Source organism: Haliaeetus albicilla, chromosome 10, assembly GCF_947461875.1.
Source record: "Haliaeetus albicilla chromosome 10, bHalAlb1.1, whole genome shotgun sequence".
Classification (NCBI taxonomy): Eukaryota; Metazoa; Chordata; class Aves; order Accipitriformes; family Accipitridae; genus Haliaeetus; species Haliaeetus albicilla.
The window spans coordinates 38,266,614-38,293,699 of record NC_091492.1 but is presented as its reverse complement, the minus strand read 5'-3'; the positions used below and the strand labels follow the sequence as shown (position 1 = coordinate 38,293,699).

At 57.0% G+C, this 27,086-nt stretch overlaps 2 protein-coding genes and 1 long non-coding RNA gene across 4 annotated transcripts; 1 reads left to right on the top strand and 2 right to left on the bottom strand.

Moving 5' to 3' along the window:
• Positions 1-1,515: 1,515 nt before the first annotated feature.
• LOC138687476 (somatomedin-B and thrombospondin type-1 domain-containing protein-like) lies at positions 1,516-4,758 on the bottom strand. Its single transcript, XM_069795089.1, has 4 exons — positions 4,254-4,758; positions 3,073-3,483; positions 2,290-2,461; positions 1,516-1,881 (listed from the first exon to the last, which is right to left on the bottom strand). The coding sequence occupies exons 1-4, from the start codon at positions 4,459-4,461 to the stop codon at positions 1,776-1,778; spliced, it is 897 nt and encodes a 298-aa protein (XP_069651190.1). The 5' UTR covers positions 4,462-4,758; the 3' UTR covers positions 1,516-1,775.
• A 132-nt stretch (positions 4,759-4,890) lies between these two features.
• On the bottom strand, positions 4,891-25,389 carry SLC25A1 (solute carrier family 25 member 1). Of its 2 annotated transcripts, none has more exons than XM_069795088.1 (9): positions 25,362-25,389; positions 8,862-8,969; positions 8,603-8,702; positions 8,228-8,366; positions 7,653-7,737; positions 7,385-7,489; positions 6,856-6,971; positions 6,446-6,519; positions 4,891-6,298 (listed from the first exon to the last, which is right to left on the bottom strand). In XM_069795088.1, the coding sequence occupies exons 1-9, from the start codon at positions 25,372-25,374 to the stop codon at positions 6,184-6,186; spliced, it is 855 nt and encodes a 284-aa protein (XP_069651189.1). In that variant the 5' UTR covers positions 25,375-25,389; the 3' UTR covers positions 4,891-6,183. The 2 variants fall into 2 exon arrangements, with proteins under 2 accessions (XP_069651189.1, XP_069651188.1); XM_069795087.1 differs by lacking the exon at positions 25,362-25,389 and adding an exon at positions 20,323-20,475.
• Positions 20,597-22,704, top strand: LOC138687477 (uncharacterized). Its single transcript, XR_011326668.1, has 2 exons — positions 20,597-20,858; positions 21,181-22,704. It is a non-coding gene; the product is annotated as an uncharacterized lncRNA (long non-coding RNA).
• Positions 25,390-27,086: the final 1,697 nt, after the last annotated feature.

Here is a 27,086-nt window from a genome sequence, read left to right as displayed (position 1 = left end):
GCCGTGGAGGCTCAAACCCCAAACTCAGCAAACCCCCATGGACACCCTAGGGGCGAGAGTGAAGACACAGAGCCCGGCTGAGCCTTCCTTGCCCCTGGGCGGCAGCACCCCACGTCGTCGTACCCCCACGCCGGTACCGGCCCCGGGGCCGTCTGCCCAGCACCGGCAGCAGTGAGGGACCCTGCCAGGTGTCTGGGCTTGGGAAGCACTGGTGGGGGGACACGCCAGCATCAGCACCCCCAGGACAGCTGGTATTGCTGAGCCCCAAGCAGTGCTGCAGCCCCAGCTCAGAGTGCCCCAGACGGGGGGGACGGAGCGGTGCTCGGGATGAGCACACCCTGACCCATCCTCATCCTCACGTCCTGCTTGCCCAGTGCAGGGGCAGCATGAGCGTGGCTAAGTTGAAGTGCATCAAATTCCCTGAGGAGGGGAAGTTCCTCATCCTGGACGAGTTCAGCCTCCGCAAGGACATCTTGATCCCCAAGAGCGGCCAGTACGAGAACACGCCGGACTGGCAGCGTGCCTGGGAGGAGATAACAGCCGCCACCAACTCCCTCGGTCCCCTGGTCCGGCACACGCCTGACGAGATCCGCAAGAAGTGGCACAACATGGTCATCAACGCCCGCAGGGAGCTGGCCCTGGAGAAGCACCCGCTGCTCCGCCAGCGGCCCCGGGAGAAGCTCTTCCACATCTTTGCTTTCTTCAACAAGCCTGGCCTGGGGCTGCCAGACCTGCTGCTCTCAGCCTCGGCCTTCAGAGCTGCCAGTGGCCCCCCCGTGATGCTGAAGGTCACCTCGGGCTTGCTCCTGCATGGCCAGAGCAGCGCTGCCGCCCTCCGCTGTGGGCTGCTCTGGCCCACGGGGACCCCACTGGCACCCCGGCTCCATTTCCCTGGGGGTGTTGAACGGCTCAGAGCTCCTGGGTGTCTCGGCCACGGCAGCGTGGGGCTCGGGCACTGCTGGTCGCTGCAGGTGGCCATGTCGGAATAGAGGTGGTCTCTGCAGGACAAGCGCCCGGTGCTGTGCCTGGCTGGGGTGGGGGTGAAGTCACCCAGCGAGTGGTTTGGGGGAGCAGGCAGGTGCCGAGGCTGCTGGCACAGCGTCTTGGCTGTGGGGACCACCGGCCAAGGCTGAACTGGGGGCCCCACGTCATGCTGGGTGAGGAGTGGGGAAGGGCACCAGCACAGCCCAGCATCACCCAGTCCGGCCCCGCTCCCTCCAGTGGGGACTGCTAAGCCCCGCGGCTGGACCTGGACACCCACCAGCATCATCACCCACGTGCAGACTTGGGGTGCCTACATTTAATTTCTCTCTGCAAACCACAGCACGCAGCCAAGCCGCCCTTCACAGCTCGCCCGACAGTTCACTGCAGTTGGGCCAGCGTGAAGGAAGGATGCTGTCTCCATCCTCACATTGCTTGCCAATGGCAGCTCGTTGCATGGCGTGATGTCACTGCTCAGTGTGACATCATCACGTTGTCTTCTCATGTCACCATCACATCACCTTCTCACCCGAATTTAACCTCGGCGTGATGGTCTTTCACCATTAATCACAATACTTTCGCAATTCCCTTATTTTTAATCTTTATAAGCAGTGCTTTCTTCCCATTCTTCAACAAAATACTTAATGGAAAATGCAGGAAGTCAGCTCCAAGGGTGAGCAGCAAGCCTGCAGAAGGGTGAAATTATAAAAGGCACCATGTTTTTATTTCATTCCCTGCCTCCCCAGCAAGGAGCAGCGGTATGGGGAGGCTCAGCTCACCTTCCCAGGGGGATGCTACACGAAGATGAGAGCCGGTGGGGAGCAGACACAACCCTCCTGCAGCCCCTCCTGCACCCACGAGCCCTGGCACCCCACCATGGAGGCGGCCACCCAAAATGTCCTGGAAGGGAAAGCTGGTGAGAGCTGGGGTGTGCATTGATAATTAAATACAATTTAAAAAATTATATATAGTTACTTATATAGGTAATAATACATACTGGCAGGTGGACCAGATGATCGTTGTGGGTCCCTTCCAACTGAAATGTTCTATTCTATTCTATTTAAATGTATTTATTTTTATATTATATATTATTGATTTATAGTACATATTATTGATTTACCTTATATTATTATGGCATATTATAATATCGTGGTGTGTTATAATATAATATTCGTTTTATACGTAAATATATTTATAATGAAGAATATAAAAGGAAGATGCCTTCGGGGTAAGGAGAGATGCTCCTCCACGGCAGGGGGGACACATTCCGCCTCCGAAGGGATGTGTGTCCCCCCGGTTACCCCCTACCTGGCTCCTTGCAGCCCATGTCCAGTGCAATGGGGATGGCGGTGGGACACGTGCCCCCGGCACTCGACGCACACCCGCTTGTCCCGGTGTAGCTGGCGGCTCCAGGCCTGCCCGCGGCAGGGGGGGCCTACCTGCGTCAGGCGGAAGTAGCCGCAGTAGCTGGGGACGGGGGGGAAAAGGGGGAAAAATGGGAAAGTGGGGGGGAAAAGGAGGAAAATGGGGGGGAAAGGGCAGAAAATGGGAGGGGGAAGGGAAGAAAATGGGGGGAAAAGGGAAGAATATAGGGGGGAAAGGAGGAAAATGGTGGTTGGAGGGTAGGGAAGAGGTTGGGGTGTCTTCTCGATGGATGGGGGGGTGCAAAGGGGCCATGGTTGCGGGGGTGAGAAGGGTAATGGCTCTGGGGGGGGGGTTGCAGAGGGGCCATGGCTTTAGGGGGGTGCAAAGGGGATATGGCTTCGGCGGGGGGAAAGGTGGAAGGGTAGTGGCTCTGGAGGGGTGCAAAGGGGTCACAGCTCTAAGAGGGGGGTGCAAAGGGTCCATAGTTTTGTAGGGGGGTGCAAAGGGGCCACGGGGCTGGGGTGGGGGAAAAGGGTATTGGCTCTAGGGGGGTGCAAATGGGCCGTGGGTCTAGGAAAGGGTGCAGAGGGGCCATAGAAGGGTAATGGCTGGGGGGGTGCAAAGAGGCCTTGGATTTGGGGGTTGGAAAGGGGCCATGGCTGCAGGGGGTTGTGCAGAGGGGTGGCAGTTTTGGGGGGGGTGCAGAGGGGCCCCAGCCCCGTACCTACCCGGACAGCTCCTCCGGCAGCAGCAGCCCAGCTCTTCGCCAGGCATCCCTGAAGTCCCGGCTGAAGGAGTCGGGTAATATCTTGGCCACCTCTGGGAGAAGAGCAGCCGAGGGGGGGGACACATAGATGGTTAAAGACACCCCAGGACAGGCAGCGGGGACGGCGGCAGCACCAGGGGACGGTGACGCACGAGGGAGGTGGGCATCCCTGGCGGGACCCGCGTTACCTTCGGCCGTCCCGCAGGTCGGGTGCTCCCCCAGGCAGCCGCGGCGCTGCTTGAGGTCGGGACACGGCTCCCCTCCGTGCCGGGGCGGAACGGTGACCTGGCGGCTGCGGGCCTTGCTGCCGACCCCGCACGGGGAGCTGCACCCGCTCCACGGCCCCCAGGGTCCCACCGCGCAGCCCACCGCTGCTGGCGGGCCAGGGGAGAAGGGGGAAAAAGAGAGAGCTTCAAGGGCGTGAAAGATGGAAGGAGGAGAGCGGGGAAGATGCAGCACATGGGAGCGGGGAGGAAGGGCCGGGGTGACCCCGGCAGCCCCTCTCCCCCGATCCCGGGCCGTGGCAGCGGCATCGTGCACCGCTTCCGCAGGCCTTTATACCCGTGCCGCTGGCCGCCGCTCTGCATCGCGCTGAGCTGGGACCCCGCTAATCTCCCCAGAGATTAGGGAGGGCTGACTGCTGCAATTGTCCGGGGGGCCGCGGTCGGCGCCTGCCTGGGTTTAGGGTCCCCAGGGCGGGCTGGCTCTGCATACACACCCCCCCCCCCAAGCCCAGACTCCCTGTTTTGTCACCCCCCGGTTCCCGTGTCCCCAAGGCTCCGCCTGCAACAGCAGCGGAGGCGATGCCGGGGCTCATCCTGCTCACGTCTCACACTGACAACGCCGAGGCTTGAAACAACAGCGCTACCATCAGCTGCCGACCAGAGGCCACCCCTGCAGGCTCTCTTATTGCACTGGGAGCAGCCAGACACTCGGCGTGGAAAAAAGCGGAAAATCGGGATATTGCTCCAAATCCAGCCCAGCTGGTGCCCCCAGACACATCCCATTGCTGCTCAAAGCACGGGGCTAACAGATAATAGCAAACACCTGCCACCAAAAGCAGCGGCCCAGGCTGGCGTCCTCAGCCCCGGGACTCCACCGGCACACGGTTCGGCCAGTGCCATCCCCTCCCGCCACTCACCGGCATGGCGGCACGTGGCACGGTAGTCCTCGCAGCAGTCGCCCGTCCTCTCGCAGTACGAGTCGCAGTAACAGCGAGCCCGGCGGGCGCCTGCGACCCAGCAGGCGTTATTCCTGCCCGGGCAGCACCGGTGCCGGCAGCTGCCCGTGGCACCCACCAGGTAGCCGGCAGCCAGCAGCCAGCCCCCCCAGAGCAGCAGGCCCCGCATGGCACCGGGACCCTACAAGCCCGCAAGAGACGGCTTTCTCCCCAAAGGATGGCTTTCCCCCAAGCCAGCAAATGCTGGGCGAGGAGCGAGGCGGCGTTGGGAGCCCCGGCCGCACCGCCCCTGGGCTGGGCGGGGGGACAAAGCCTGTTCCCTTCTGCTCCACCGCCCCTCGCCATCCTGGCTCTTCGCTCTGTGGCTGGGGTGAGGACTTCATGAAATTAACCAGGATGCTTAATAAAACGCCGTGCATGGGACGGTGCAACCCCAGAGCTGCCTGGGAGCATCTGTGAACGGGCACCGCTGGGTTGAAGCCGATGTTCCCCTGGGAGCGCCAGCTCGACGTGATGGGCAACCCCATTCCCCGACCCGCCCGCATCGCTGGAGCCGCTCGCTGCCCGCTCAGCACAGCCCGGACGCCAACGCAGCTGCTAAAGCCAGACTGATTTTATTCAAATTGCAAATGTAAAACAGAATAATAAAAAAAAAAAAAAAAAAAAAAGAAAAAGCCAACCCAACCCTCACTGGCTTCAGAGCAGAAAGCCGCAGGTAAACCGTGCCCAGGCTTTCCTTCTCCTCCTTCGCCCTCCTGTGTTAAGGCTGCGTTCATCACTGGGGACAGGAGGAAGGAGGGACGGGTCGAGCCCTGGCTCCCACGCCCCCCTCGGCTCCTTTGGGAGAAGTTTGGCACAAATCTGGCAGGGCCAAGCCCGGCACAGGGCAGGGCAGGACTCCGGCCCCACGGCCACGGGTGTTAGTGGGTCAGCGTGAAGCTCTGAAAGCTACGGGATTACCTATGGGGCCATGGAGAGGTGGCGGGAGGGCAGATGGGGGGGAATGTGGCAGAAGAAGGGGTTTGCACCCCGGCTGAGGAGCCAAGTCTGCAGCACGGGGCTGCGCCTATTCACCCCGGCTCGCACACGCATCTCGACTGTAAACGGCAAGTGATGGGGGCACCCGGCTCGCCCCAATCCCGGCCCTGCGGCGAGGAGAATCAAAGGCCTGGCTGTATGTGCAATTTGGGGCAGCAACCCAGGGCTGAGTGGGACCCGGGGGCTGGGATGCTGCACCCGAAGGGGTCTCGGTGCTGGCAGGGAGAAGAGAGGAGAGAGCCTGGGGCTGTGCCAGTGGGTCACTGCCCTCCCGTCCCAGGGGGTGCGGGGCTGGTGGGCCCCCCCCCCCAGAGCCGCTGTGAGACCCGGTCCATCGCTCCCAGCCCGCAGTGTCAGCCCCAAGAGCCTCTGCCAGCTGCGATGCCTGGTGCACAGCTCGGCCATCGTACCCACATGGCTCCGAGAGACTCTCAGCACCCCCAAAAGAGCTGCCCCCCCCAGGCAGCCGGCAGCTCCTGGCTGCCGGGGACCCTAGGGGCACAGGTCCACTGTCCCAGAGGACACCTCACCCTGGATAACCAGCCCTGGCAGGCGATGCGGGACCAGGGGGAACGTGTCACCAGGGGATTGGGGGGGGCGTAACTGGAATGCTGGGGTTCTGGATGCTGGGATGCTGCTCTCTCCCCGCTCCTTTTAGCACACAACTAATAATTTAACCTGCTCCAGAGCCTGTTCCTAAACATAAAGGTGGCTGGGTTTGGGGGGAGGGTGCGCGCGTGGGGCAGGATCGGCCCCGGGCAGCGCCGGCCGGCAGCCGCGGGCTTGGTCGTGGCTCTCCAGCTGCAGCCCCGCGGGGCGAGGGTGGCGGGGGGCCGCCCCGGCCCGGCCCCCCTCAGTCCGTTTTCCACACCTTGTTGAGGAACTTGACCACCTCATCGTAGATGACAAAGACGATGGCCACGTCAAGGCAGACGCGGCCCAGGCGAGGCACTGTGCCCTTGTAAAACCTGCCGGGGATAGAGGGGGTCTGTGGGGCTGGGCGCCCTCGCAGCCCCCTCCTCACCCGTTCTCCCCACCCCGGGCCACCCCCCGTGTCCCCCCCACTGGGGCTGACCCCGCTGCCGCCCCTCGCCCACCCCCGCCGCAGGGCTTACGCCAGGGGCCCTTCGTATTTCATGATCTGGTAGGCGCAGTCCCAGGTGCTCTTGTACTTGTGTGCTTCCAGCCCCTGCGGGATGGGAAAAGCAGGGTCAGAGGCCGGAGCCAGGGGGGCATCTGGGGGGATTTCATGGGGGAGGCAGAGAGCTGGGGGTGCACCAGGAGGAACCGATCCCCCTTCGCTGCTGCGGGCCACCAAACCCAGCAACGAGCATCCCCACCTCCGTGCAAACGCTTCCCAGCACCCCCACAGCCCGGCTGCGAGGGGTCAGCGTCCCCAGGCGTCTCCCAAACCTCGCCAACATTGGGCGCCTGCCCCGGGGGCTGCACAAAACGGCTCCCAAACAGCGGGTGAGCCCAGCCTGCCGCAGGCAGAGCGGTCCCACGCCACGTCCCGCTGCCATACCTGCATCCTCGTCTTCACCACGTCCAAGGGGGTGTTGCCGAAGACGCTCGCAGCTCCGGCGAGGGCTCCAAACACTCCCGTGACGAAGGGGTTGATGACCTTGTTGGGATCGTCCCCTGGGAAGGAGGAGAGGTTGAGGGCAGAGTGGTGGTGTGGGGATGAAGCACGGCATCCCTGAGGGACCCCGCAAGGAAGGTCCCAGGTCTGGCTGCTCGTGGTCAGGGCTTGTGCCGTGCTGAGCTGGGGACCAGGGTGTTTGGAGGTGACCATCCGGCAGCACCAGCCCCGCAGAGCCCACGCAGCACTGAGGGGCTCAGGGTGGGGGTCAAGCTGATGCTCCAGCACCAGGACCCTTCAGGCCCATGCGCTGGGGCCCACATGCCCTGGCTTTCATCTTTCTCCATCACAAGAGGCCGAGCCACGAGAAGTGGAGGGTGTGCTGATGGAAAGGCCAAGCCCAGCTCCCAGGGATGGGCTGGGGGAGCCAGCGACGTAGCCAGGGTGGCCTGGGGGGACGGGGGCACCGTACCTTTGTACCAGTTCTTGAGGGAGGTCATGACGAAGAAGCGGATGGCCTGGTTTGATCCTTGCTTCAGAACAGTTGCGGTTAAGCCCTGGTAGGTCCCTTTCAGTCCTGCAGCAAGAGAGGGTGTTGGAGAGGAGCACCAGCCTCACCCAGGCAGAGAAAAACCTCCCCAGGCTGCCGGTCCCAGCCGGTACCTGTCCCCCATCTCCCGCCCCGTCCCCGCAGCATGGGACTACCCAGGGGATCAGGGTGGCACTTCCCCGGGACTCACCTTGTTCCCGAACGATCTCCCGGACGCCGTGGAAGAAGCCGCGGTATTTGGGCTTGGGGGAGCACTGGTCATGGATAAACTTCACCTGTGGGGAGACGATGTGCTCGTCCTGGCTGAGGCAAGGAGAGATGCAATGGCCCCAGAGGGCTGCCGGCCACCTCTCGCCTTGCTCCAGGGACGGTCCCGAGATCGGAGCTGACCCACGTGGCCAGACAACGCCAGGTGAGACCACAGAGGAAGCCTTTGCCCATGGCGAGCCGTGCATTTTGCAGAGGAAAACCTGGGAAACTGCCTCTGCGAGAGACCACGTGGGTTTTACGGTACTAAAATAGGCAACAGGATGGCTCGTGGGTGGGGGGGCTCCTCCCTGGAGCGGGGAAAGGGCCACAACTGCCGGACCTGACCTCTCCACGGGGCTTTCCAACATCAGCTCCTCCCCTACAAAACCAGCCCAAGCAAACCCACGCAGCCCTCAGGGCTCCAAAAGCCGGGCATCCCTGGCTCTCGCCCCCTCCCGACCCGGCCTGGGGAGGGGTGCCGGGGCGGGGGGACGCTGGTGGCTGCCTCCCACCCACCTTTATGGTCTCCATGGGGCAGACCACCACCACGGCCTCAGCCACGCCGGCGCCCAGCCCGCAGACGAGGCCCCGCGTGCTGTCCAGCCGCCCCTTCTCGTCTCTCATCTGGTTGCTGAGGAACTCGAACATCCCGAACCTGCGAAGGAGCCACCGTGCCATCCCCCGGGTGCCCGGCCGGGGGGGCTGCACCCCCCTGCTCTGGGTCTGTCTCCAGGAGCAGCCACGCACCCTGCGAGAGGACCGTCCCTGTCCGGGAAAGCGCCCGGCTTCGGCAAAGTGCCGCTGGGGACCCCAAGGGCAAACCCACCCCCTCGTTTTGTTGCTGCCCAGGGTCCCCCCTCCAACTCACCCCACACCATGGGGGACACCTACCTGACGGCAGCCTTGGGGATGGAGCCGTACACCAGCGAGCTGAGCCCCCGGTACAACCCCCGGACGCCATGGTCACGGACAGTCTGCTTCACGCAGTCCCCTACGGCAGAACAGAGAGGCCACCGCCGTCATCCGCCACGCCGAGGACCACCGTGCCACCCCGCCAAACCCCGCTCATCCCCCCCAGCTCCAACCAGCCTCCATCAGAGCCTCCGAATCCGGCCGGCGGCTTGGGGCAGGGCACCGGGCGCACGCTCACCGATGCCCTTGTAGCGGGGAGGGTTTGCCTTCTCGTCCAGCTGCAGCTGCGTCTTCACGTACTCGGTGGGGAATGTGATGCAGATCTCGATCCCTCCGGCCAGGCCACCTGGGAGGGAGAGGAGGGGACGCTGGGGCCGGGAGCAGCTCTCTGCCCGTCCAGCGCTGCGCAGCTGCTGCCGGCTCCACGACGGCTGAGCCCGGGACCTCTGGCAGCCAGGTCTGGGCTGGGACGCGGTGTCCCTGGCCTCGCCAAACCCCTGGGGACTTCACATGGCAGCGGGGCCCTGCGCCAACCTGGCACCCGGCACAGGCATCACCGCCTGGCCACGGCAAGAGTCGGCGAGGCGATCGGCCAAAGGGGTCAGAAAACCGGGCAAAACACCGCACCCACGGCTACTGCTTCAGCGTTGTTTCCCCCTCAACGGCACCTGTCCCCCTCCGGAGCCCCACACCCTGCATTTATTTATAAACCTGACAGAGCCCAGCAGCGCTGCACAAGCCCAGCACTACTCGCCCAGCGCCAGCAGGAGCCCATTTGCAGACCCAGCTGTGCCAGCGCAGAAGCGCAATTATCATCAAGCCCGTCTGGCCAACCCATGCTCACGCGGCGGCGGCTGCTGGGTGCTGATTACACCGGCTGAAGACTTTCCTGCCGTGGCCCGGGGACGCGCCGGCACCCTGGCAGCAAGTGATGCCAACTCTCGGTTTTTGGGCTCCCTTTGGCTCGCTTGAAGCCCCTACAGCCGGCCCTGCCACGAGGTGCCTCGGGGCAGCGGAGCCGACCCCAGCTGGGCTGGAGGTCCCCAGGAGCTGGGCTCACCCCCGGCCGGCCGGCTAACAACCGCGCAGCTCATTTCCCTGCACCAAGCGCAGCCTGGTCCTGCTGAGCAGCGGGAGCTCTTTGTGCCGGTGCAAGGAGAAAATGTGGGGCCAAGCCAGGTTCCCCCACGCCTTGCAGGGGCAAACCCTGCTGCAGCCCAGGCCACGGCAAGAGCCGACTCTGGGGCAAAGCTATGCACTGTGCAATGGTGGGGAGCCATGCAATGCTGCCACTGGGGCTCAGCACCCACGAGAGCGGCCCCCGAGGGTCTCCCAGCTCCTTGCCCAGGGAGGGCAAATTGGATCCCAGCCGGCGGGACACGGCACAGCACGGGGACAGGTCGGCTGCCAGCTCCCAGTCTCCCATACCGCCTCCGCCTGCCACTCCGGCCCCGCCACGTCCTCCGTGTGACTCAGCAGCACCGCGGCTCTTGCCACAGCCACCGCAGCCTCGTCACGGCCCAGAGGGAACACGCTGCCATCAGGGGAAGGGCTGGCGCAGGGGCTGGGTGCAGCGGTGGGTTATCCCGCTCTGCGGCCAAGCGCTGCACGGCAGAGCACAGCTCTGCTTATCAGCACCCTCCGAAGTACCCTGCGAGGGGACGCTGATAGGGGACACCGCGGCCCATGGGACGGGGAGCTGGGCCATGGCTGTTCCCTGTGACGACAGCAGGCAGCCCCAGCTCCTCGGACCAGGGGAGTTTCTCCTACAGTCTTATTTCTGTATAGCCTCCAAATTTACAAGAGAGACCCTTCATCTCTCTGGTGCTGCCTCCAGCTCCCTCCCGCAGAGTGCCACCGGTGAAACTGCTCACCCAGCGTGGGGAGGTCCCGGCGGGCAGGCTGGCATCCCCTGGGGCACCGCTGCCTTCCCTCAGCTGCGTCCTTCTAGAGGGAAAGGAAAGCAGCCTTGCTGCACTCCCTCCAGCAGCTGGGCAGCACCCACCTTAAAACAGCCTTATCCTGGTTTGTTTTTTTTTTTTCCCTAGGCACAAGAAGCAGCGGGCTGCGCTCATCCTCCCCAAGGTAGCCAAGAAGCCATACCAGTGCTCAGCACAGCCGGGACGACGGGAAAGCCCAGCCCCGTGCCCAAAGAGTTATCCCCCTCCTCCCATAGGCATGGCGGGGATGGGGACACCGTGACACCGCGCGCCGGTCCCCCATACCCAGGGCAGGACCTGCCGGCCCAGCCTGGCAGCATCCCGGCCCCGTGGGGTGCCGGGTACAGGGCTCGAGGCCAGCCCGGCTCCACCGCAGCGGACAAAGGCCCCTTGTTTCCCTGAGTTCCCAGGAGAGGCCGGAGCTGCTCAGCCCGGGACCAAGCAGGCACCTCCCGGGAGGCGGCGATGGGCGACGCCGCCGGCCTTTACGCCTCCGCGGCACCCTGGGCTTTGGCGGCGTGGGAAGAAGCTGCGGCAGCCGCAGCGAGGCCGGTTCGCGCCACTGTGGCCAGTTGCCGGCTCTCCCCCGGGGCACCACGGGAGGACAGCCACCGTCCCCAGGGTCCCCAGAGCTCTCCCGCTGCCCCCTCAACCCTCTCCCGTCCTTGGAGCGTCCATCAGAGATGGCGGACGCTGCCGGTCCCGCGGCACGGGGGCTGGCCGAGCGCTGTAATTTCTCCTGCAAAGCCAAACGGCTCCTGTGGGAGCAGCTGGCAGGTCTCCGGTGAGCAGCGCAATGAGGAGCAGCGTCCTCCAGCTGGGTGCAATGGTCCCTGAAAAGCTGAGCACTGGCTGGCACCTTTCCATGCTGCTACACACCACTATGCCACCAGCCTCGCTGCCACTGCAGCCACACGAATGCCCCAAGTGCTGCCAAGGCCACTTCCCTCCCTCCTACACTGCAGATGTGAAGTGCTGGACATTTTAAGAGCTGTAAATATTTGTTCCCTCTCGGTCCCTGAGCACCAGCTGCTGCCCCAGCACCTCTGAGAGCCAGTCAGCAGGGAAACACCCGGGACAAGCACCAGTCCAGGGGCAACCAGCATCCCGGCTCACAGCAGCCATGCGAAACGGCACAGGGTGGGATGCTGCACCTCCTGCAACCTCAGCAGCCACCAGGATTAAGGGCATTTGTCCACGCAGGGGAGGCTGAGGGGCTCTGCCCGGCATCCCACGGGCAAAGCCACATCCACAGCAGCCTGTGAAGCGTACCGGCAAAGGGACAGCGTGGGCAGCCACTGGGTCACTGAGGCTGCCCAAGCCAAGGAAGGAGGAATGGGGCGTCCGCACTGGCTCCCCACAGCAAACTGGGGAGTTGGATGCAAAAAGCATCCCCATCCCAGAGCCACCGAAAGCGGCTGCCTCCCTGGCACACTGCGGCACATACACGTCACCCTGGCAGGGGCACGGCTGGACACTGGCACCCTGACTGCCTCCATCACCACTCGCCGGAGACCCTGCCCAAAGGCTGCCAGGACACGCTCCAACACCCCTTAGGCAGCAGCGCACAGGTGTATTACAGGGCAGGCGAACAGGTCTGTTCAGGGAAACGCACCCAGAGGAGAATCTTCTGCTCAGGGATGTCTGCTGCCTGCACTGCCAGGTCCCCTCCCTGCCCCCCGGTATTACTCTGGCCACAAATCCCATGGGAAGTTGCACGGAGCAGGGACTCCAGACACGCTCCGTGACTTGGGGCAATTTTAATCTGTTTTCCTCTGCCTGCAGAGAGATGGGGCGGCACAAACCACCCGCCCTGCAGCCCCTTCCCTCTCTGGAATCGAGATCCATCAGAGGTCCCACTCTGCTGTCGAGCGTCCTCTCCCCGTGCCGTTTTATTCCAGCAGAAGCCTTATTCTGTGCAAATAAATCACTCCATTGCCCACGAGCAGCAGCTTCTTCCAACCCCCCTCCCTCGCCAGGGCTGCCCAGGGCTTTGCAACCTGTTTACCCGGACTTTAACCGGCAGCTTCAGCTTTTGCAACACCGCAGAGTCAGCAGGAACAGCCAGCAGCGAGCGCTCAGGAGGTGAAAGAGCAAGTGGGGCAGCCCAGATGCTGAGCCGAGGCTCTCAGTTATTAGCTAGATACAGTGGAGCCAGAGGAGAGAGGACGTCCTTCAGGGAAGGTCGCTCTGTCCGGATCCGGGGAAGGTGCCTCCAGCTGGGGGGATCCTGCAGGAATGGCTCCCCACCAGCAGCAAGCCTGCAAGCACCCCAGCTGCCAGCAGTCCTGATCCCACAGGCCCAGCAGGGAAGGGAGAGAAGGGAAAAATATCTGTTTGTCAGCCACTTGGCATGGTTTTCCCAGAAAAAGTTTAGTTCTCCTTTGTGGAGGGGCCAGCAGAGTTATTCGGGGACGTGGCCGCAGCCCTTGGACACGGCTGGGGAGAGTTGGCAAGAAGAAGAGGGTTTTTGGGGACAGCAGGAGGGTGCTGCCCCCTGTGACGTGAAGCAGCGCGTGATGGCATTGGTGCACGCAGGTTCAGCTAATGACCTCAAACCCCATTAGTGAGCAGCTTCTGGGGATGCCACTACCCACCCCTTGACCAGCCCGTCCCGGGGACCCCAGCTCTAGCACCCAGGACAGGGTGGGTGCCAAGGGCCAGAGGATACAGCCGCAATGGAGAAAACGAGCAGAGCCGCAGGGACTGACACAAACCAAGGCTGCGCAGCTGGGGCGGGCACTGCCACCCCCTGCAAACCCCCACCCAGAGGCAAGCGCCCCAGCGAGCACCCACTGCCCTGTTTGGGAGCCACAGAGGGGCAGGAGGTGGCACTGGCCCTCTGCCACTCCTGCGAGCGACTGCGCCTGCAAAAGCATCCTGCTCCTGCGGACTGAGCAGCAGGTCTCTGTGCAGCTCTGATGAGAAGTGAGCACCTGGAGAGCCATTTCAGCCTCTCCATTTTAAGGGTAATTTCACATGCAGATAACGCAAGCACCCGATTTCCATACAAAAAGCTCCTTTTAACTTCAGATTTGGCAGGATCCTTTCAGGCCAGAGGAAATTATTCCTAAGGGCCTGGAAGCAAAGCAGCAGAGCTCTTACAGGACTCATGCCTGAAGCTTGCCCCCTTCTGCCAGCTGTGAGGCTCAGGGCAGTGGAAAGGCACAAACAGGCTTCCAGCTCCTCTCCAGAGCACCAGCAAAAGCTGACCCCATGTTCCCTCCTGTTCGGAGGACACGGGACCCACTTGCAGAAGGTGCAGGTGTAAGGGGTGAGCTGAGGAGCTGAGACTCATTACCCAGACCACAATGCTGTGGGCACAGCAGGCAATCCTGCCTGCCTCCTGGATGCTGTGCTTACGGTTCCTACCCTCACAAGGGGACTTGGTGCCCTTCCCCGTTAGCTGAGACAGCTTTCAGAGCTGGGGAAATAAAAAAAGAAAAAATTTAGAAGAATCAAAGACCAGCAGGGTGCTACAAATCAGGGAGGCAGAAACACCTACTGCCAGCTCATGACAGTTCTCTGCAGCCCAGGTGCTGCCCCATCAGCAGCACAGACCTCTCTGCCGCTGAAGGATTGACCCCCTCTCGGCAGCCATCCGTGCTGCTCTTGAGCCATCCCATTAATATAACCCAGCTAAAGGCAGCCGTGGAGAAATCCTACCATGCCTGCAGTGGTGAAACGGGTTTAACGGGCTCCACCCTCCCCACACCGTCCCACCACGGGCCATCTTGTGAAATGGGCTCAGGGGCAGAGCCTGGCTCAGGAGCAGGCAGGCGCCTCGCCGGAGAGCTGGCTTTTGGCAGGTCCTCGCCTGGGCACCTTCTCCTGCCGCGCACAGCCCTCCATCACCCATCTGCAGCCCCATCCTTGGGGAAAACCACCATGGGGGCTGCTCGATGGGGAAAGGTCTTCTATGGTGCTGAGATCGGGGAGGGCTGCTTCCACCAAGCCAGACTGCCAGAAGATTACCTGCGTTTTGGTTAGAAGGGAAAAAACGTGACTTATGACAGGCCAGCCCTTCTCAGAGGGTGTCCATCCCCCTGCGCTAGGGCTAGAGATCCTTGGACAATCTCCTATCTGATAGGGGCAAGGCCAACGGGGGACATGGGGGTTCAGCATGTCCATCGGTAAATACACACGTGGCCACTTTCGTCAGGGGAGTGCCCTACGGCCAGGCTGGCAAAAGTCTGATCCCCCCACCAGTGATACACAGAACGACAAATATGAAATGCACCTCTCTGTACCCTGTGCCATCGGGTAGGTAAACAGCTCCGTGCAAACAGCGCTGCAGATAATGCTGTGGATGGGATGGAGTAATTTGTCCCTAATCTTACTGGAACCAACCTGTTTCAACAGGCCACCCTTTCACAACCTGCTCATTCATCGCCTCTTTGCATTTACTTCTCAATGGGCCAATACTGCAATAAATCATTATTATATTTTAAACTTCTTGGCTGTGAGTAGGGTGGCAGAAGCCATTTCCCTTTGCTTGCAGTCACAGCATCGTCTGCCTTCGGCGCTGACCCCACCTTTGGCGACTGCCAAGTCCCCCATCCCAGCTCAATCCACCTTCGCCCCGCTGCCCTGCGCACCCCAAGGCCTCGGCTCCACCACCGTGAGCTGGCTTCTGGCCAACCCACCACGCTGCTTCAGACACCTACTTTTTAAGTGTCCAAAACTCTTTCTGAAGACAGGCAACAGGGAGCCCAGGGCTGCTGGATGCCTCCCCTAGCACAGCCCCGTAGCTAGATGAAGGAGCCATTGCTGGGACTGAGGCTTCCCCGGGGACAAGCTCTGGTCCCCCTGCCACCAGCACAGGGGAATGACTGCTGTACCAGGCTCTGGAGCACAGGGAGGGAGAAGAGATGGCAAAAAAATCAACCCCTGCTGTCAGGAGGTGACCTGAGACCTCAGGGCACAAGCACAGGGTCACCACCGCCCATGCAGGAGCAGGGAGGCTGCATTGGCATGCACCGCACAAGGCCATCAAGAGATGAGAGACACTGCAACATCCCTGAGCTGTCAGCTCACGGTGCTCATCGCCTCTGGGAAGACGGATGGCTCCTTCCGATCATTTACGTCAACCCAGAGAAAATGGTTGCCTGCAGAATGTCAAGCAGAGCATCAGGCATGCGAAAATCTCAGAAACTCACATTTCAAAGCCCAGGGTTAACCCCAGCTCACACAGAACTCATTCAGACTGAAGAAGCTGGTCACCCCGATGTGGTTTCCCAGTCCTGGGGCTGACAGCCTCCCCGCACCAGAAGCCTTGGGGCTGCTCTATATTTCCACAGCAGCTCCAGTCCACGAGGGCTCACAGACAGGCAAGGACACACTCAAGGCCAGCGTGCTCCTTTTGCCCCACTCCCCAAACAGATGACAGCCAGAGGAGGCAACCCCAGGGGAAACCACAGCCAGGCGTGACACACCAAGGGCCACCAGACCTGGCAAGGCTGGTTCCCTCCATGCTCACCAATCCTCCCCCATGGCCATGTTCAGCCCACCACCTGGCTCCCCCAGCTCGGCATTGAGGCGGGAATATCCCCTACCCTGCTGCGAGCACCAGGCATCCATCTAAAAGCCAGGGAGCATGCCAGACCACAGCCATTCCCAGCAGCACAACCTCCCTCCCAGGAGGGCAATGGCCCTGGAAGCCCACGTGGACTCAGGACTTTTGGGAAAGGAGTCCTACTCTGCAAGAAGCAAGTCTCAGCTTTCGCACCAGTCCCTGACTCCTCTCCTCCGTAGGTACAGCATTTCCTAAGAAAGATCGTATCAAGAGATTAACAAAGAAGAGGAAACTGAAGCTCTAATTACTGCTTTGTTTCTCATGTGATCCTGCACTCCTTGCTAAATGTGTGCTTCATGCCCTACCCTGCAGGCCCTTCTCTTTCTCCCTGCAGAGTCCCTTTCCCCTCTGCCCATGCTCCTCCTGGGACCTTGGTGCGCGTCACTGCTATTTCCCAGCCGTACTCAATTTTTGTAGCAAACACCAGAGCAGCAGCCACGACCATTGCGAGCTCTTTCCAAATCAAGCACCATGTAGGACAGCATCCAGGCGTCCTGCCTCTCTGACCAGGCAGGATTAGGTGTAGGCAGGAATAGCAACTGTGCACCAGCCCCCGGGCGAGCCGAGGTACCATGCAAAGAGCAAGGCAGCTGGGAGCTTCTCCGTGGGAGGGAGCAGGCCCCAGGCTTCAAAGCTGGCTAAAAACAGAGTAAGACTGTACTTAAGTCTGGGCAGGGCGGGCAAAGCCTTTCATCAAAGGGCCCCTGCTAACCAGGAGCAAAGTTTTCAAGAGGTGGACAGGGGTGCGGGGGTTTGCCTGCCTGCAAAATGGCAAGGACCATTTGTGCTGGGCTCTAAATAGTCCACCGCGGGCTGGCTCAACCTGACCTAAGGGCACTGCGGTGCCCGAAAATCCAGCAAGGAGCCATCTGGGGAAAGACGGGGGTGACCGCCTCTGCCAGCTCTGCAGCCAGCACTCCTGCCTCAGCACTTGTGGCCTTTATTTTGAGCTCCCCACTTGCCCACCACAGCATGGCCCCATGCTGGGAGCGGTGCAGGGGACTGGCAGCACCCAGCCCTGCAGGAGGCTGGTAGGAGGGACAGGAGTTCGGCTGGCTAAAGGGTTTGTTTGGAAACAAGTGCACAGAAACTGAAAGCTGGCTAAGGAAGCTGGAGACACAGCTGAACTCCTGGGTCTGCCTGCTAACGGGTTATTACCCAGCAGAAGAGACACACGCTGGCCCTCAAACCAGCTCATGAGTTCACAAGAAAATTATGCCAGCTTTACAACAAGTAACTGAGCCAGCAGATGAGTTAGAAAGACACGGATAATATCCGTTTCAGCATAAAGCCTGCATGTTTACCAGTCTTTTAACTGAGTTTAAGCTAAGCCACGTGATACCAAACCTTAGTGTCCTACAGCCATGTCACTTCTGATCCAGTGCCAGGTCCCGCAAACCAACTTTATACCATCAGTTCAGAGCCTGGGGGGCTCTTACCCTTGCAAAGGGGGTGTAGGGGTTGAACAGCGACAGGGAGCCACAGCCACTCAGCTCTGCCCTCTGGAAGCCCAGTCTGCACGGACCAGCCCCAAGACCAAGTCCTGGCAGCAACACCCACCCACCCGGCCAGGATGGCCAAGCTGCCTTCGTGCGCTCAGGCCACACACGGCCGCAGCATCGGCTGCGGCTGTATGGTCACAGCAAGGTGAAGTGCTGCCTCGGCACACAACAACTGCTTGGACAAACGAGAGCCCATTAGCAAATTAATTTTTAACTTTGCGTTTGTCTGTTGCGACAACTGAATGACAAGAGCTCTTGGCAGCCAGGGCTTCACTTGTGTCTCTTAAGGAAAAAGCCGGCCCCAGCCTGCTCAGGTCTGGGCAGTGCGAGAGAGCTGTGCCTCCCCGGCAGCGAATCTCAGTTACACACTGGGTCTGGGAGCAGATATGCACCCAGGGTGGGATGATGGCTGCTTATTTAATTCCACCAGTACAAGGCTGATGAAGCACAGCGCAGTAGGAATGGCCTCTCTTGAACACCTCCAGCTCTCCAGAAGATTGAGTTTTGGAGCACACACCCGTTGTGCAGACAGATGTCAGATGAGAAACCCTGAGAGCAATCAGCAAACCCCTTAAAGTCAAGAGAGACAGCCACAAACGACACTGCGTATGTCCAGAAGGGGCTGAAGGGCCGAGCAGAGCGGGAGGCAGGGAGTTAACAGCAGCCTTCTCCCATCTATGTGGTTCTCTAATACAATTAGATACCATAGAGGCTTGGCTGGATTTCTGCCCATTAACCAATTACTCTGATTTGGTGCATGCGAGGAGAGGACTAGCATCTCAATAGGGTCCTTCTTCCACCCCTGCAGGCTCATGTGGACCCAGAAGGGCTCCTCCAAGCAGGGGCATATGCAGCTTTGTGCTGCGTTGCCCAGCCTGACACCTGGCAGAGGCCACAAGCACCATGATCCTCCCTTTACGCCAGAACAGCTTCCAGGCACACCCACGGCAACTTTCCTGCCAGGGGAGAGCAGGGCAAGTCTGCGGCGGCTTCTTTCAGAGTATGTCGATAAGCTATCTACAGCTGATGATCCCCCGTAACGAACCTACACAAGGGCTATGAAAGTCTCCTGATGCACTGGCCCAGGGAATGACAATCTGACACGCCACACACGGGCAGTGAGTTGAGAAAGACTGCGAAGGCTGGATGGAGAGCAAACAGCCCATCTTTCCTGTCCTAAGTGTAGATTAAATCTCATTTAAAAGACCTCTAAATCAAAGGGGATTAGAAAAGACCTGAACTAACAACCCACTGCGGGGGGGGGACACAACACAGCACAAGTCTTGAGACCCCTGAGGAGCACAGAGCTCCAGAGGAGCCTGGCCTCACCGTAGGTCTCATTTGAACAAGAGGACACCCTCTCGTTTGGCCGCAGCTGCTTCCTCCTCATGCCCGGACCCTTCGGCCCAGGTGACAGCACAGACCCCTCCAGGCGACGTGACACTGGGAGGCCTCGTCACCCTTTGCACGCTCCAGCGCTCGCATCCATTTCCCGCAGCGCGGCCGTCCCCGGCAGTTCTCCGGAGCCGCGCGAGGGGAGGCCGCCTGCCGAGGCAGGGGCCGGTGGTGGCGGGCAGAGCCGGAACGGTAAGGGCTTGGCTCCCTGCGCCCAGCCGGGGAGGGCAAAGCCTTGCTTCTCCTGGGTCCCCGCTACAGGAGGCTGGAGCTCTGCCCTTGGAAGGGAGCTGGGAGTTGGACAGATGAACAAAGGCACAATCGTAGGAGGAGGAATTGGCTGGAAAACACAAAAGCTCTAAGCATGCCAATCACGTCGAGACCGCAATGGCTCATTTCGGAGGGAAGACACTGATCTCCACTCTGGGAATTGTCCTGTGAGCAGCAAGGGAAACGGGGGAGCTAATGAAGGGCTACAAAGGAGTTTAACAAGCCTGCGACTGTCTTGGACTCCATTCAGCTCAAACCAGCCACAAGCAGGAGGAAGCGCGTTAACTCTGCAGTTACTGCTGCACTTGGAGCCTCTTTAGATCCCACGGAACTGGTCAGAACTGGACGGGAAAACCTGCCCTGATCCACAGGGACTGATGCCGAGACACAAAGGAGGGACCAAGAAGCGTAAGAGGAGCCGTATCAAAGCAGCGTGCGAGACGCGACTGGAGCAGGAACGACCGGAGCGCTGCCGCTTCAGCTTTCTCCCTGAACGTCTTCAGAGGGAGCATGAGGAGATCCCCCGCTGCCGCCTCTTCCGTCGGTTCGACACCCTCCTGCTCCCGTGAAAATCCGCCCTGCTGAACAACGCGACGGCCGCAAGCCCCGTGCCCACCCTGCCTTACCGACACCTTCCCGGCAAGGCCACAGGTTGCAGGAACAACCTCGCCGCGACCCCCGCCAGGAGCAGCGGCAGCCCGCAGAGCTGACGATGCATCTGTCGGAGCGAAGGAAAAAAATCCCGGTTCCGCCGCGGGCCGCCCTTACCCCGGGGCTACCGGGACGTTTTGCGGGGCTGGCTTTGGGGCTGCTGGGCTCGCCCGGCGGGAGGACCCCCCCCAACCCCAAAGCGCGGCGACCCCCGAGCGGGGCCGGGCGATTCCCAGCGGAGCACCCGCGGCGGAGCTCCCTGCCTTCTTCCCCCGGGGCGGGCGGCGGCAAACCTCCGCCCAAACACGGATGCCCACGCTGGCAGCGGCGACCCCACCCGGGACGAGAAGCTCGGCGGGAGCTTACCTGCCAGGATGGCCTTGCCGGGGTGGGTGAGCTTGGCTTTGCCGGCGGGGGCGGCGGCGGCCAGGCGGCGGGGCGCGGCGGGGGCGGGCATGGCCGCGCTGCGGCCGCGGCTCCCTGCGCTGCCCGGCGGCGGCGGCGGCGGCGACCGGCTCCGTATTTCAGGGCCGCGCCCGCGGAGGGGCGGCCCCGGCGGCGTCACATCCTCACGCCGCGGGGCGGGGATCCCGGGGCTCGGCCTCCGCCGGGAGGGAGAGGGAGGGAAGGAAAAAAAAAAAGACCAAAAAAAAAAATAAAGACGGAAGAGAGCAGCCGAGAGGAGGCAGCGTGACCCGGGTTGTGCCCGGCCGTGGTGATTTCTTACCCCGCTGCTCCCGGAAAACACCCACGCAACGTGCGGGGAGATGGCAGCCTCTGCCAGACCCACGCGTGGGGCACAGGGGCTTGGCTAACGCTGCCTTCGCCCCGCCGAACAGCAGCAAGGAAGCAGCCCCCACCCCCGGCACACGCTTGGGCCGGGATTAGCTGTAAAAAGCTCGGTCGGTAAGATCTGCACAACCGGTTCGGCGAGGGTAAGGTTCGGTCTTTACTGGTCCGAGTGTGCCTCAAATGGGTGGGTTAGCTCCTCTCGTGGGCTTTGCTTGAATCATTGATGGGGAGGGTAGCCTAACCGTTGTAAGCAGATGAGAAACCAAAACATTCTCAAATTAAAAGAGGGTCCATGAGTGCACAGATGCTTTGGGTTTGGTTCAGATAATGGTTAGGAAATCCTCCCCCCCCCCCCCCCCCCCCAAAACCTATCTATTACTCCTAAATAATTAGGCTGTGCAAATCACACCACTACTTTTGCTTTTTCTGCAGACAGAGGAAGACAGCCCTTCATTAACTTGTGTCTGAAAGCTGTATTTAACAGGAATGCTGGGGAGAGAAACCAATGCTGTTTTCATTTCCATCCAGGATTTCACAGAAAGCAGGGAATGCTGGAGCTGGACTCCGGAGCTGTGTACTCCCTTACACCTGGAGCAGCCACCCTATTCCAAAGAGGCAACATTTTGTGTAAGAAATCTCCCCCAGCCATGTGTAGAGCACATTCCTGTCGAGACTTGCTATGTGTGCGCTTTGTGACATTTTTGTTTAACAAGACTCAGCAATCAGGCTGCTGGATTCCGGCTGCCAGCCTCATCTGAAAGGGAATGCCGCAGCTACAGCACAGTGATACAGCTGTGGGTTCATGGCTAAACCAGCTGCAGAAAGACCATTAGGGAAACTGAAGCACCTTTATTCTGCCAGGACTAAAAGCAAACCAACGTGTACTTGCAGTGCAGAACTCCTCCCCAGATGGTGCCAGAACTGTATATGATTTCAGAACAGACTTAAGACAGTCACAGAGGCAAGTCCATTGAGGGGGTCCCATGTCAAGTCTAAGGCCACCCACCTTCAGCACAGGAAGTAAGAGGAAAAAAACCAACACGTGAAGGGTACACAGAAGGAATGAAGTCTCACAGTCCCACTCACAGATGCAGAGCAGCTACTTAGCACTCAGGTTAGCAGTACTAGAATGGCAAAAATAAGATAAATCCTTTCAAAGATGGCAAACAAATGGAAATGCATTTGGATTTCTGATTAATCTCTGCAACTCCTCACTACCTTTGCATAAAATTACCGTAACATTCATGTATGCTTGCAGACGTGTATACGTACTGCTGCGAGGCCATGATTAACCTCACAACAAACACTGGCTCTTACAGATTCCCAAATAAAGTCAGAAAGGCCTTGTGCACAATCTCATCCTGTCCAAGAAAATACTATGCCACACGCTTAATTCTTATCAGCCTCAATGGGATTCACAACAGTGCTTACTTTGCTGAACAGGGAAAGGATTATTCATATTTAATCACATGCAGATTGCAAGCCATCTCAACTTGACCTCCAAGAAGCTCCTAACAACACTTGTCAGCAGGAAGCCTGAAGGAGAAGAGCATCTAAGGAAGATAAGCAACCCCTGAAATACCAGAGACTGCAAAAGATGCATTTTAAATCCCATAAGCAACTTACGTGAAAGTAAAGACTTGACCAGACTTACATGATCAAGAGCATCTCCTAGGAAATGGGTGGTCAAAGCATAAAACAGCAGCTACTATTATGGACAGGATATCAAGTCCTCTACCCTACCGCTCTCACTTCAGGAATTTTCACGGAAACAAGCCCCTGACAGTCTCAGCCCATTTCCCATGCTGGTGGCTGGTACTTGTTTCTGCTACCATAGAAAGATAGGAAAATTGTGAAATACATAGTCAGGTGCTATTGCAGCCTGCACACCCTGTGGCACCCCTCCAGGCCCTAATAATCAGAATTAAAGAGAGAAAGCAACTTCCATGTTTTTTTGGTTTTTTTTAAACACAAACACCAATTGCAGACAGAGCTTTCTGGATCCTAGGAAGCATGAAAACAGTGACCACACTTGATCAGTTCCAACCTACCCCTCACTTGCTGCTCCCCAAAATGATTTTTATTTTTTTTTAAATTGGCACAGCTTGATGCACCCAGCAGCACACCGTTGTTTCAGAGACCATAAGTGGTCAATATAGGGCACACAAACTTCCCACTATATGCCCTTAAAACAGAGAATCTCTTCATTTCACTAAAGAGCTATATTATCTGAATTGTTACAACTCATCAACTACTACAAACCTTTCCACGCGTTATTAATCCACATCACTTGGGGTCTTATGGTAAAATAGGAAAACTCATTTCCTCTTGGGTTCCCTGACAAGAACAAATGATTCCTTTATGTGTAACAGATCCTGCACATAACGGGCTTCATTAAGAAGTGATCATATTGCAGGTTTGAGTCAACATTTCCCCGGCTTTCAAGTTTGCGCAGCAGGAGCTACTGTGACTATAAGGAAGATGATGCTATTCCAAAACAACTTGCATGATTCCCACTTGAGCACATGTGCAAAAAGAGCTCCTGTTGATACTCAAGATTATTCCCTGAGATTACCAAGACTGAGCCTCTCAAGAGCCCAACAGAAGTCCCTGTTATATTAACATTTGAGTGGGCCTGACTCATCTCAGAAGAGGACTGAAATCCATGTACTGTGTACGGTATTTACAGGTTATCATTCTGCTACCAGACCTCGGTCACGCTTCCCTCACAGCATGATATATTACTGAAAGAAACTACTCCAGCTGACAAGTCCTGTTAGCAGTTTACCCTAGATGAGACCATTTCCCCACACTCCATCTGAAAACAAGAACGTGTCTTCCCAAGGGAAAGAAATTAAAAGATTTACTAACCACCCCTTCCCACTTGAATCCACTCCTAGCTTCCCAGCTGGATAACCAACACTTTAGGAATTTGTGCTTTGCATAATATTGGAGGTCTCATCGCTATGGAAAAGAACATACCAGATAACTTCGTAATTCCTTCCTTTCATAACCACTATGGGGAAAAGGAGAAATATAGATTTTTAGATGAAGACATTTTAAAGTCTGGATTAAAACCACAGCAGACAAAAAAAATAAATATCTCCCTGAGTCACTGAACCATGCAGGAGAATGCATGACTGAATAAACTCAGAATTTGACTCAAGAGTTTTTAAATTCTGACACATAAAAGCAAGACAAGACTTGCCCTTCACTAACTGTATTTCAAATTCATACCATCTTTAACACTTAAAAGCTGGCAACTTCATAGTCTATTTTAGCTTGGAAGAAAACAGATGGATTTTGCTAGCTTCCTGAAAGATCTCAAAGGCTCTAGGCTGAAAGATCTGGACTAAAACACAGACCTATGCTAACAATTTTGCAGCATTTTATTAGTAAAACATGAGTCAGGATCTGTCATTACCTTTGGAAAGATGCCCACAGAAAACACATAGTGTTGAAAAACAAGAAAGCTGTACTTGCAATAAACTCTTTGAAGGCTGAATGCTTGCTGAAGTAAGAGATGTAGGAGAATAAAGACTCCAGATCCATTAAGCTGAACTGGTGCACCTGCAGGTTGCTACAGCAAGTGTTAATTCATTTGGCAAACCACAACCTCATTACAGACCAGTGTCACAAAGAACTCTGGTGTCATTAAGCATTTTCCATCCTTACGTTCCATAATATTCTATCACAAATTCAAGATGCCCCAACTTTACTTTGTGGGAACAAATGAAATTGAAGTAGTCCTGGGGTACTCTGTAAAGCAAAAAAAGAAATACAGTCAGCTCAGAACCAAGTGACAAGCCAAACCATTTACAGCAGAACAGGAAGGACCCAGAAAGACTGAAAGAAGTTCTACAGATGAGAAATATGCCCTGTCACAAGGTAGTACACACACTGTCTAAACTGCTTGTTATGGGATCCTGGTACATGCAGTGCTACTTGTTCCAAGATTTGCAAGATTTCTAGCCTCATTTTTTTTCAGTACAAATTGCATCTGCTGTCATGCTGGTTTAATCACACTAAGTTTCTCAGCGGCCAAGTTCTAGCCTGCCAATTAAAATGTCACACATTGAAGCATAAACATTAACTACACAGCAGTTGAACAGTCAGCTTTGCCTGCGTATATAATATGTGCCCAAGTACAAAGTTATCCATGCTCATCTAAGTGGGCATCAGACAACAAAGGATTTGTCAGTTTTAGAGTTCAAAAAACAGAAGAAATCTTTTATGCTTCTGAGTAACTGTTGCTGGTTTTGCTAGGGAAGAAAAGTTGTTCCTTGTTTTACACAGCCTTATTAAGGGATCCATGTCATGCTGTAAGTGCCAGCTCTCAGCACTGCAGTTACTAAAAAAGAAGCTATTAAATTAAAATTAAGTTTTGGACCTTATAGTTACTACTGTCTTTCCTGTATGATTCCCGTAATTTGTACAAACTTGAACAGGCTTCATCTGCCTATAATTCTTATTTCTTAGGGAGCAAAATGACTTAGAAACATTTTCTTCTGCTACACTACCATTTAATTATAGAGCCCCAAAAAGGGGGGAAGGGAAATAGAAGTCTTGTAAAATACCACAACATAATGTAGCCAATAAGAAACAGAACTTACCCCAGCAACGCATGCCTCCTAAGCTTAATTCCTCCCCAGTTTAGGGAGCTGGCTTATCTGGCCCAACAGAGCAGACAGCAGCAGCCTCCACCAGAATTCTGCTTCTAACAGCAACTTTGTTAGACATTCTTCCTCCCCTTTCACTTGGTGTTTGTACCAGGAGAAACCCGTAACCCTTAAAGATGCAAGGGAACAAAGGATAGCGTAAGGAGCTCAAGTACTAGCACAGAGTTAGCAGCTGAATGCAGGTCAGAATTTTATGCCAAGACAAGCACTTGTCCTTGCAGTCATTTGTGGAGAGATCAGTTTCCACCTAGCACACAAGACATTAAACCAGCTGGAGAGCAATGCTCGTCAATTGCTTGTCATCTCTGATGCCAGATCTGTAGTTGCCTGGTTTCCCAGATTAGGGAAAATTCCCCTAAGGTCTGACAAATAGCAAGAGCTATTACAGAATGAAATCCATACTAGGTTTCTCACAGGAAAAGCCTAAGTCAGTAAAAGCCTGTATATAGTAAGTTCAAGCAAGTTACTATCTGACAGTATCATAAGCCCAGAACGCTGCAGTCTCCAGGTGCTGCACTCTGCAGCATATTCTGCATGCACAGATCATTTTACATGATAGCACTAGCCCCATCTCACTGAAGTGGTGGGAATTAGCGAGAAGCTTCGTTTTAAAGGAGGGTTTCTGCAAAATGATCTTATCCAAGTTTTCAGAAATGTGGATGGACACTACAACTTCATTAACTGGATTAAATCCTCCACTTAACCCACTAAAAGAGGGGTTATTTCCTGCTGAGAATTACTTAACTGTTAAAGACACAGTGAAGTGCTCTGGTATACAAGAGTTTGTTCCACATTTTAGGTACAGCTGGACTGTAATGGCACAGAGTATATGTTTTTGGATGGATTTTAGAATGCGAGATCACAAAATTTATGAAAGCCATTATAATTAGCAAGAGCTTAAGATTCCAAGAGAGCAACTAAAACAAGACTATTCATCAGAGCTGGCAGCTTTGCTTTCCTTGAGAACTCAGTCATTCCTGTAATTAGATTTCTAGACTGAAGCTATTCAGGATCCCCAGGCTAGCTCAATTCTCTACAGGTCATGAGCTGTTCTAGTACTTAATCTAGCAGTTTACTGTGTATTCCACCATCAGCTGGTAGTTGTTGCTATAAAGTCATAGTAAATTAAGTTGAGAGGAAGTAAACTCCTACAGTCACACTAATCCTAGAGCTGGTCTTCAGTTCCAGCTGACTTACCCAAATTCCTTTCAACCCACAAAGAACTGGTTATGAAATATAAGTACCCTTTGTCTAGAAAATAGTGTGCTACCTGGCTAATTCCTGTTAGGAATAAGTCTGGACAGAGTGCAGATTTGCTTGAACTCATTAGCTGCTCAGTATTTCAAGCTGAGCCATTGAGTGCTGATCAGTACAAAACTGAGGTTATTATGTTACATCAACACTTGGAACATTCTGGCCTGTATCAGGAAGGTTGACACCGCATCTCTTTGCCATTGCTATCACAGTGCACTAACCAAGGGAGACAATATACAAGTTAGAATTGTGCCAAAGGATAGTCTGCTGTTAGTGATTTCACAACGCTGGCAGTCTCCACTGGTTGGCATTGAAAGATGCTTTGCCCTGTTCAAAGTAGAATTCAGTATGAAAAGGTGTAGCTTGCCACTATCACTGCTGTATTAATGTGTTTTAGTGGAGAAG